An 11,964-nucleotide genomic window follows, 5' to 3' on the forward strand; every position below is an offset into this window, starting at 1 on the left:
AATTATTACTGTTGTGTCTCATTGAGGAGTAGAGATATCTTGTATACAACATCAGACACTATTTTAATACACCACACACATCTGCTTGCAAATTAGGCATAAAACACTGATTAAAATAAACTGCATCTTTATTCGAGGGACATAAATGCTTCCATAAAACATAAAAGCATCTTCAGTGTTAATGAAACACCTGAACACTAAGTGCTTGTAATGAACAAGACCTTCATTAATTGCTTCACTACACTGCAAAAATGAAACATCAAATATCTTGTCAAATATATGCAAAAGTAATTATGCCCTGTTCAGATAAGTTTCTCTACAAGTACTAAGATGATTTTGACTTCTCCAAAAAGCTAATTTGAACTTATTTCAATTTTTCTTCTTATGTTTTTATCTTGTAAGTGTTTATAGAGAAGCTTATATCCAAAAAGAGCCTGTATGTTGAAGGTGTATTAAAACTAAAGATGATTACCTCAACAATTAGGAGGGGATTGGAGACCACATTTACCAGGCAAGGCCAAAGCCTTTTCGGGTTTTATTCCAATTAAAGGAAGAATAGACTTGTATCTGCAGAGGCAAGGTAAATTGGCTTGGCGAATAACTGCACAACATTTCTCATCTGGTGGTGGAGGGTTTTGACCAGTAACTGCAGCACGACACAAGTTTAGTTGACTTGAGTCGATGTTACATAACACAACAGCTTGTGCACCACCCAACAAGGCAATCAGCAGTGTTGCTACCAACCACTGCACCAAAGTTTTGCCACTAAACTGTGCCATACTCTCCTTAATCAGGTTCTGAGTATTGTTTGGTCTGGTCTTCAATGTTGCCTCAAAGTTAATTTATAGTAATGTTGGGAACATTGTTGGAATAATTATGTGCTTTTTTTCAGCTACTGTATAGTTTCACGTTGACTTAGTGGTATTAGGCGTGTCATGTGAGTGGAGTCGGTAGAAGTTCACTATATGGATATACTTATTATAATGGTGAAAGTAATCATAACATAACAAACTTACACTGATCCATTACTTGCTAATTAAACAAATACATGCAGCGCTGCTGTTTTTCTTTTTTAATTCAACTATAAAACATTTATGTGTATATAATTACCATGCTGCTATTGAATACTCATTAACAATATATTAGCAAGCTTTGGATTCTTTTATTATAATTTTATGTTGTAATATGTGTTTTGCTATAGCATCATATTAATTGCACATGAATTTAATAATTTTAAAACAATCTATCTCGTGTCACAATTAAAAGTATATTTATCTAACAATATCTCAAATCTTATTTACTAATTGCTGTATACATGTTTAAAATTCATATAAATTCTATTATTTATGACACCCGTGCATTTATGCATGGTGTTACTACTTACTAACTAATCTGTAAAATGTTTCGCAAAAAAAGAAAAAAGAAAATGTAATCTGTAAATTGGAAATAATTTCCTAAACCTTTCACATGCATATATAATAGTTTTAAACGTCTTTTTAATCTATATAATTTAGTATTTTTTTTGTCTTTGTATTTTTTTTAGCTATTACAAAATGTGTTTGTTTTATTTTTTATTTTTAAAGTGTTTTATATTCTCACTGTTTAAAACACTTTCTTCTCCTTCAAAATACTATCTAAAGTATTTTAAGGAAGAAAAACAAAATAAAAATATTTTATAAAAATTAAAAAGATTTTTTAGGAATGAAAATGAAAAAAATCACAAGGATATGAAAAAATGTATTTAAGCTTATATATTAACATAAACATGTACTATCAATCAAATAAAACTACTAAAGAAAAAGCAACAACAATTCCATTCCCAACAATTTATCTTCGAACAACATGAACGATTCAATCAACATACACAACAAAAGTATAATCACAATCGATTTCCAAAATCAAACAACATAAACAAGAAACAAATATGATAACTGCATGTCTATGGTCTACATCATTTATTCATTTGAATAGGACAAGTATATAAGGCTATTGCTGTTGTCTTCCTTTTCTTCAGTGGTCTCAGTTTCTTTCCAGTCCAAACCTGCGTTTTGCATACGCCAAATTAACAGAGATCAAAACACAAACATCAAACACAAACTTAAAATATGCATATCTCCACGACCTCTTCAACATCAAGCTGCCACAGACTAACCAAAAGCCCGTAATGTACCCGAGAGCTATGCTTCCATATAAACACAACCTTTCAGTCTTGTCATCATCTTCGTTAACACCATCTTCGTGTTTTCTTCCTTGGTTTACATTTCCAGGCGACAATGAGGAGCAATTAGTTGGCAATGGATTTCCACAAAGTTGAGGGTTACCTATGTGAGATCCTCTACCCCGACATATATATAAATAAATAAAATATATTGGTAAACAAAATCACATGGGTAAAAGGTTCATATTCACTTTAATTACCAAATAAAACTCATTAAAAACATATTTGGCTCAAAATAAGGCCGTCAAAATTTACAAAAATATTTTGTTAAATCTGTGAGGTGAAATAAATATACTAACATCCTAAAATTAACATAAAAACTTATATCTCAATGTCACATCTTATCAGAGCATTGTGTCCCGACGTCCTTCAACACAATATTCCTTAAAGCAGTTCACCTAGTCATCTGCTCCCCCGAACACAAAGTTCAAGATCATTACACGATCCAAACACAAACAGCAAACTGGGAGTGAGTTATCACATTCCTAACTAATAAAGAAACAAGACAACTAGATATACATATCATATAAACCAAATAAAACTTACTTACACGTAATTCACGTAATTCCACCACTTTGTCATTCAAAGTTCATTTTTCATCCATCAATCACACTTTTCAATCATCAATCACATTACACAAGAATCACATGCTCTGATCAAGACATAATAACACCTCAATTTCATAATAAACAATTAGCAAGCGCATGAGACAATTATGCTAAGACTCAAGCCCACATGCAATGTGGTACCATGTCAGTGAAAAACCACCCTGGAGTGCTTAGGAGTACATAACAAGACACACCACACAATGGGTTTGCCAGGTCACTCTCACTAAGTAAGATCATAGGGAGACCAGTCAGGGTCACGATGTTTTGCGAGAATACTCCAACCATATGGGATCAGCATAGGCTTAAAGGAGCACTCAAACTCGGTGACCCCCAAGGCCTACACTCCGAAGAGTCCGTCAGGGCCTCTCCCTCCTGATTCAGGTCCAACCCCTAAAATCATTTTAGCACACAGACACTGCTAGTGAATTATACAATACCCACGACCTCACACTCGTGTGTTAAACACGTACAACATATTGCGCTACAATTTAACACTGGTTCCTAAATAGGAACCTACACTTTCTCTTTAACACTGGTTCCTAAATAGGAAGCCTACACTTTCTCTTTAAAACTGCGCATTTACACTTTTATCAAGATAACACTGGTCGGGTTATTGTACAATTCACAGCTTACAACACAATTAATGTCACATCAAGAGTTAATCACACACTTATTCACAACCAAAACTCATTCACAATTTCACATCTCATAATGTCACAATCCACCATCACATGTTTTCACGTATCTCACAATTCAACACCTGTTCTACTTTACATTTTTACTCAATCTTAATAATAATATTATAATCTCAAGGCAACATATTATTCCACAATTCATCACATATTTCATATATAAGCACTGCTCATGAATTATACAATACCACGACCTCACACTCATGTTTCAAACATGTTTAACACAATTGCGCTACAATTTAACACTGGTTCCTAAATAAGAACCTACACTTTCTCTTTAATACTGCGCATAAACACTGGTCGGGTTATTGTATAATTCATAGCTCACGATATAATTAATGTAACATCAAGTGTTAACACATCCACTTATTCACAATCGAATATCATGTCCATACTTTAACATCTCATAACATCACATCTACCATCTCATAACATTCCCAATGATATTCATAAGGTACAACATACACATGTTTATGAAATTTAACCATAATATTCTCAAACTCCAACACTTAATAATTTTTGGAATCATACTATAACACTCTACAATATTATTTACATAAATTATTAATATAAATAACTACCTCTATATCTATAAACTAGCATACATCATATTGAATCACAAATTTCAAAGTAAGCTTTCAATGCACACAAATTCTAAATAATTATATGAACACTTTGGTCAGTTTCAATTATGATATTAATTTTTTAAATTATATATAAAAACCTACACAGCAAGAAAAAGAGAAAATACAAAATCAATATCTCTCTCTAAATTTCTCCTTACTTTATTTCATCAATTCATATTAATTAGAAAAAAATACTCAATTTATAGGGTTCACGCTCAACACAATAGCATATCAATTTCAAAAAAATTGGTCTGTCAAACATATATAATTCACTGTAATAATTATAAGGATAAAATGAAAATTGCAAAAACACCCCAAAACCCATCCCAATTGATATCTCTAAGGATCTCTACACATGTTCTCACTAATTCTCAATTGTGAATAACTCATCTCTTACCTCTAAGCGGGCTCACGTGTCTTCCAACAACGACAACGATATCTCTAGCGGTTCCCTGAGATTCCTCCAGTTTTTCCTCCGACTGCTCTGATGGAGTTCCCAACGTCAGAGATACGGAGAAGGGATTGAAACCTCCACTTGTACTGTCTTCATATGATTTCGTTTTCTCCCTCCAAGAACATTATCTCGCAAATCCCAACGGTGAAAGTGTGCGAAATTGAATTTCGAACAACATATCCAAATTTCATGAAAATTCAACGGTTACCGAAACCGAGATCGTAATTTTACTGAGACCATTTTGGGTTTCTGCGGGAAAGGAAAAAGCTACAATGCGAAAGGTTTTCCTCTAAGATCAAATATAATTTTAAAATTCCCAACGGTGAGAATGTTCGAAATTGGGTTGCGAACGTGGTACTCAAATTTCACGACGATCCAACGGTGAACGAGTATGAGATTGTTGTTTTTCTGAGACAGGTTTGGTGGGCGGCGGGAAAAAGAAAGGGTTTTGAGAGGAGAAGGGGAAAAACGAGAATGAGACCAAAAAGAGGCACCTGACTTAACATAACTATTTACACCTAGGGTACTCAACCTATTATTTGCTCTATATTTATTTATTTATTTTATTTTATAAAAACAAACTATATTTTATTTTCTATCAAACAAATAAATGAAATACTCTTTTTATTTTCTCTCAAATCCAATAAATGGAGAGAAGGTAGTCCACATAGCTCTTCAGGAATGCTTCCTGTGAGTGTGTTACCTCTTAACAATAACTCTTCAAGTATAGGAAAGTTTTTGTTGATCTTTTTGGGCACAGACCCAAAAAACTTATTGTTTCCTAACGACAGAGATCCCATACTAGTACAATTTTGAAAGACTGTAGACAAATTTGTCGAGAGATTATTGTTGCTCAATTCTAGGATAAAAATGGAAGGCAGAGAGCATAATGAAGTTGGAATTCCACCTGACAAACTGTTATTGGATAGATCAATGATGCTTAAATGTTGTATACTCATTGAAAACACGGGGACAACTCTTGTCAAATAATTGTTAGATAAATCAAGATATAACAACAATTGCATCCTATTTATGGATTGTGGAATGCTCCCATTCAAATTGTTATTTGAGAGATCCAAGTACTCCATGTTTGACATTTCTTCACCAATATTGGCAGGCACTGTTCCAGACAACGAGTTGTTCCTTAGATCAAGAGCAGTGATAGTACACCAAAGTGGGATGGAGAAGTTCAATGTTTTGGGAAGGTAGCCGCTTATTTTGCTGTGAGAAAGATCTAGCTCCCGAATATGGGAGAACATGCTGTAAAGCCAACGGGGTATCTCCCCAGATATTCCAGCATTTTCTAGGATTACATACTCCAAGCCCGTTTGGTTTCTGAGCCAATTAGGAAATGTAGGGCCAACTTGACAACCATGAATTTTCAGATAATATAATTGCTTAAAAGGTGGAATCCAGTCATGTGTCGCTTTGAAGGCAAATGAGTTCGTTTTAGATGATACAGAGAAACTGAATAGGTTTGTGAGATTATGGAAATGAATATTTGTCATTGTGCCATCCCAGTTGTTCTGGAATAGATTTAGAGTATTCAACTGGGTTAGTTGACCAATACTTTTTGGAATTTTCCCATTCATCATGTTACCTTCCAAGTACAGAAAACTTAGTTTTGATAAGTTTCCTATTGATGCTGGTCATTTCCCAGTTAGGTGATTTGAACTCAAATCTAAATACTCCAGACTTTGGTTGCTACAGAATGACAAGGTATCCAACATTTGAGTCACACCACCAGTGAGATCATTATCGGATAGGTCTAGATTCTGAAGCTTGCAGAGATTCCCTCTCCGAAACAGAGGAAGAGGACCTCTTAGAGATGATAAAGAAAGACTAATATATGTGAGGTTACTCATATTGAAAAGCCATGAAGGTATTGAGGACCTCTTAAAAGGATTGCCAGATAGATCAAGCCCCGAAAGTGGTGATGTAATAATTTTGAATGGAAGAGATGGAGGGAGAGTATCAAGATCGCAAGACATCAAATATAATTCTAACAGAGATGGCATCCTAATCACAGTTTGAAACAACTCATCGGCCGTGCTGGTAACCTTAACAAAATTCAAACTAAGGTACTGAAGCGAAGACAGAGTAGAGAGCCAACTTACATCTCTAACCCATGAAGCGTTTGCCTGTTGGAGATCAAGCTTTAGAATGTGACCACTTTGATTGTCACATTCTATACCTTTCCATTACAACAATCCTTTCCAACCCATGAAGAAAGGCGATTTTCAGGTTCCTTGAGATAATTTTTAAATTTAAGGAGGGCTACTCTCTCTTCCTTAATGCAAAGAGTGCTAGAATTAAGGCTCATAACTACACATGGATTTGATACAAAAAGAACAAGAAGATGTATAATGAAAAACCCAAAGAGTTTTGGGCTTGCCATCCTTCCAGAGTGGATATCAGATCAGATGTAGACGAACAAAAGTGGATATGAATTTTTCAGTTTATCTTTCTTTCTTTCTTCTAAATACATACACAATGAAGATCTATTTAATATTGATAAACAAAATATTATGAAACTGTATGAGGTTGTGTATCATCTTCTGGGAAGTTCACTAATTCAAACCAGCAGCATATAGACCTCTGAGTCATTAGAATTAGTCAATTAAAGTAATAAACTGTTTCTGTAGAGACTTTCTTTATGCGTTTATTGACTTATAGTTCCCAATCCTTTGCAAATATTCATTGCACTACGTTATCAGCAATTACTTAAGTAAAGTCTCGGGAGAGAGATTGATCATGCATACATTGTCGTGTCTTTGTCGAAAGCAAGCAGCTCAAGATGTTGATAGGAGCTGAACGCCCAATCCTCACCATCCTTATAAGTAGTTTAATATTGATCTAAGATAATTATTCAATATATATAGTTAAGGTGATTACTTTGTGCCTTTGTCTGTTTTTTATTTCTTTTTTTTTTTTTTTATAAAATATTAAGTTTGATATATTGTAAAAGTTTCTATCTGTGGGGTGTATGTTAATTTTAGTTTATTCATTTATCTTTTATTTAATACATGCTAATATATAAAATGATAGAAACTAAAAATAGCATGTATTAAATAAAAAAATAAATCAGTAAACTAAAATTAACATATAGTCATTTCTGTCTTAACTTCTTGTATTAATGTTATATTTTCAATATCATGTACCTATCAGCTTTTTTAGAATAGCAAATTGCTCTGGTTTGTAAAGATGTCTCCAAACTTCAAAACTACATATTTGCTGCAACTTTCCATGAGGGGACCCTGAAATTAAGCTGCTAAGTTTTTATTAACTCGTAATGTCTCTTTGCTGCTGCGAGGTTAATCTTTAACCATGAGGTAAACAACACCCATGTGATTGCTGATCCATGTCTGGCGAGGGATTTACATATTTTTATCCTCATTAATTCAAACATTTGAACTTAAAATTGTCTAACTTAGTATTGTTGTCTCACGTGCACTAATTAGTAGATATGATATGATCATATGAGCATTCAAATCAAGTTGGGAGATTTTGGCTGTGTGATTCAGCTTTTGGGAAACATTGTTGTGACGCTTTGAAGTGCATGGCAGGTGAATTTATTATTCAATTCTCAGAATGATCCTTGAAGAATATGCACCTGACTTGTTGTGGGAAAGTTGGTAGCATTAGCAAGTCCAAAAGGATGATTTCTGGTTCAAATATCTCAAGGAATCGAAAATCAAACGAAAAATTGGACGATCTTCGACAGAAAATTAGAGGTTGATCTCAAAGAAATTTGAAATGCCTAAGGGTAATGAAAACCAATACTAGCTTCTGTTGTTGTGAGAAAATATATGCTGTCATGAATAAGGCTTTTGAGTGAACCAAAGTACAACAATCAAGTCTATTATGTGCTTAATAAAATCCTATTTGTCAAGCCCGCTAGAAAGCTGAGTAGTGCATTTGTTCCAATCAGAATCTGACTTCTGACTTAATTGAGGTTGATTATCGCAAAATAACATGACCCTAACTGGTCTTCCTATGATTTTACCTAGTGAAAGTGACATGACATACTAGTGCATGGTTTGTCTTGTCATGTACTCGTAGGCGTCCGACGGGGATTTTCATTGAAAATTGGTAGCATTAGCAAGTCCAAAAGGATGATTTCTAGTTCAAATATCTCAAGGAATCGAAAATCAAAAGAAAATTTGGACGGTCTTCAACTGAAAATTAGAGGTTGATCTCAAAGAAATTTGAAATGCCTAAGGGTAAGGAAAACCAATACTAGCTTCCGTTGTTGTGAGAAAATATACGTTGTTATGAATAAGGCTTTTGAGTGAACCTGTAAAAGTCGTGCCTTTTAATTTTTCTATAAATAAATAAATAAATACAATTAATTAGGTCATAATTTCTCCACTATATAAATTAACTTTTAACCCAGAACAGCTTTTACAAAACACCTTAGGTTCCTTTTACTTCTTCTAATGCACAAAAATCCTAACTGAGCAAGCGGAGGAGGAGTTCTAAAGAGCACAAGAAATGCCACAATTGCTAACAGAGAACGTTTGGGCGACTACATCGTGTGGAAGCAAAGCTTTCTAAGTTTATTTTGATGATGCCAAAGACTCAAGTTAATAATCAAGAATTAAACAAGTTTCAAGAATCAAAAAGTCGTTCAATCAAGAATCAAGGTTTGTATCATCTTCTGGGAAGTTCACTAATTCAAACCAGCAGCATATAGACCTCTGAGTCTGTAGAATTAGTCAATTAAAGTAATCAACTGTTTGTGTAGAGACTTTCTTTACGCGTTTCTTGACTTATAGTTCCCAATCCTTTGCAAATATTCATTGTACTACGTTATCAACAATTACTTAAGTAAAGTCTCGGGAGAGAGATTGATCATGCATACATTGTCGTGTCTTTGTCGAAAGCAAGCAGCTCAAGATGTTGATAGGAGTTGAAAGCCCAATCCTCACCATCCTTATAAATAGTTTAATATTGATCTAAGATAATTATTCAATATATATAGTTAAGGTGATTACCTTATGCCTTTGTCTGTATTTTTTGTTTTTTCTTTTTTATAAAATATTAAGTTTGATATATTGTAAAAGTGTCTATCATTTTATATGGTGGGGTGTATGCTAATTTTAGTTTATTCATTTATCTTTCATTTAATACATGCTAATATATAAAATGATAGAAACTAAAAATAGCATGTATTAAATAAAAAATAAATCAGTAAACTAAAATTAACATATAGTCATTTATGTCTCAATTTCTTGTATTAATGTTATATTTTCAATATCATGTACCTATGTTGAATGTGTGTATTAGCAGTTGCGTATCATGAGTGTTTAAGATTGTTTATTTTCAGTTATAATTGTTTTTATGATTCCTTTCAATTGCAATAGCTATTATGTTAGTGGTTATTGTTTAGGAAGTCAGTTATTATTTTTATAATTTCGTTCAGTTACAAAAAATCTCTATTTAAACATATTATTATTCAATAAAATATGTGCATTCATCTCCTTTCATTCTGTGAGTTAAGTTTTTCTTCCAACAGATTGGTATCAAGAGCCTTCTTCTTAAGAGGGACCTGTGAGTGAACTGAGTAAAACCCACCACAAAAAGCCAAAACACCTTGCTTCAATTCATCAAATTGATGGACTCTGAAACACCGTACACAACATTAGCACCACCTGTGTTTGATGGTGATAATTTTCAAATATGGGCAGCAAGAATGGAGGCACATCTGGAGGCAAATGATCTATGGGAAGCTGTTGAGGAAGACTATGAAGTTCTTCCTGTACCAACCAATCCAACAATGGCTCAGATAAAAAATCAAAAGGAGAGGAAAGCAAGAAAGTCAAAGGCAAGAGCTTCTTTATTTGTTGTTGTCTCAAAAGAAATTTTCACTAGAATAATGACCATCAAATCAACATATGAAATCGGGAGTTTCCTCAAGAATGAATACGAAGGAGATGAAAGGATTAAGGGAATGCAAGCCCTGAATCTGGTTAGAGAATTTGAGATGCAGAAAATGAAGGAGTCTAAAACAATTAAAGAGTATGCTAACAAGCTTCTTAGCATTGCCAACAAAGTAAGATTGCTTGGTTCTGAATTTTCTGATTCAAGAATATTTGAAAAAATACTGGTGACTATCCCTGAAAAATTTGAGGCTACTATTACAGCCTTGGAGAATACTAAGGATCTGTCAAAACTTACCTTGGCAGAACTTGTAAATGCTTTGCAAGCCCAAGAGCAAAGATGAAGAATGAGGGCTAATGATTCTATGGAAGGAGCATTGCAAGCTAAATTGCAAATTAGCCAAGGAGAGAAAAACAAGTGGAAGAAATACAAGAAGAAGAATTTCAACACACAAGAAGCAGCGGCTAACACTAGCAACAAAAGTGGAGACAACAACAAAGGATTTCCTCCTTGCAAGCATTGCGGCAGAATGGGTCATCCTCCTCTCAAATGTTGGAGAAGACCCGATGTTAAGTGTGAAAAGTGTAACAAGTTGGGGCATCATGTGAGAATTTGCAAAAGCAATCTTCAACAAAAGAATGAGGCTCAAGTTGCAGATCAACAAGAGGAAGAACAATTGTTTGTAGCAACTTGTTTTATAAGCAGTAGCTCAACTGAATGTTGGCTAGTGGATAGTGGTTGTACCAACCACATGACCCACGATCAAGAGCTTTTCAGAGAGTTGGACAGATCACAGGTATCAAAAGTTAGAATCGGAAATGGTGATCTTATCACTGTTGAAGGAAAGGGAACTATAGCCATTGAAAGTTGCACAGGTACAAAATTAATTTATGATGTTTTGTATGTACCTGAGATTGATCAAAACTTGCTAAGTGTGGGAAAATTGGTTGAGAAGGGGTTTAAAGTCATCTTTGAAAATAAGCACTATTTGATTAAAGATGTCAATAACAAGGAAATTTTCAGTATCAAAATGAGAGGCAAAAGTTTCTCATTTGACCCACTGAAGGAGGAGCAAGCAACCTATCCAGCTACTGTAAGCAGTACAAAGGCTTGGCACAAAAGGTTAGGCCATTTTCATCATACAGCTGTGTTGAACATGCAACGAAAAGAGTTTGTTCATGGCTTACCTCACTTAGATTCTAAATTACCAAGTTGTGAAGCATGTTAATATGGCAAGCAAGCAAGATTACCCTTCAAACAATCAACCTGGAGAGCAACAGAGAAGCTACAGTTGATTCACACAGATTTGGCCGGACCTCAAAGGACTGCTTCGCTTAAAGAGAGTAAATATTACATCATCTTTATAGATGATTTCACCAGAATGTGCTGGATTTACTTTCTTAAGTCTAAGTCAGAGGTTGCAGGTGTATTTTGAAGATTTAAGCAGTGGATTGAAAAGCAAAGTGGCTGCATGATTCAAGCT

General features: G+C 34.1%; 2 protein-coding genes across 2 annotated transcripts; one reads left to right on the forward strand and one right to left on the reverse strand.

Moving 5' to 3' along the window:
• Positions 1-1,955: 1,955 nt before the first annotated feature.
• LOC114420427 (receptor-like protein 46) lies at positions 1,956-7,102 on the reverse strand. The gene is made up of 2 exons (XM_028386325.1): positions 5,554-7,102; positions 1,956-2,041 (listed from the first exon to the last, which is right to left on the reverse strand). Exons 1-2 carry the CDS (start codon positions 6,191-6,193, stop codon positions 1,956-1,958), a joined length of 726 nt encoding a protein of 241 aa, XP_028242126.1. The 5' UTR covers positions 6,194-7,102.
• A 3,113-nt stretch (positions 7,103-10,215) lies between these two features.
• On the forward strand, positions 10,216-10,824 carry LOC114420428. Its single transcript, XM_028386326.1, has one exon. It carries the CDS (start codon positions 10,216-10,218, stop codon positions 10,822-10,824), a length of 609 nt encoding a protein of 202 aa, XP_028242127.1.
• The last annotated feature ends 1,140 nt before the right edge of the window (positions 10,825-11,964 follow it).

The sequence above is a fragment of the Glycine soja genome, chromosome 7, assembly GCF_004193775.1.
Source record: "Glycine soja cultivar W05 chromosome 7, ASM419377v2, whole genome shotgun sequence".
NCBI lineage: Eukaryota > Viridiplantae > Streptophyta > Magnoliopsida > Fabales > Fabaceae > Glycine > Glycine soja.

Coding starts and splice junctions, on each gene's coding strand:
- LOC114420427 (XM_028386325.1), bottom strand. CDS start 6,193: ATGATGAATGGGAAAATTCCAAAAAGTATTGGTCAACTAACCCAGTTG. Junction 2,042..5,553: donor TGTCCCCGTGTTTTCAATGA/GTATACAACATT, acceptor TGCAAAACGCAG/GTTTGGACTGGAAAGAAACT.
- LOC114420428 (XM_028386326.1), top strand. CDS start 10,216: ATGGACTCTGAAACACCGTACACAACATTAGCACCACCTGTGTTTGAT.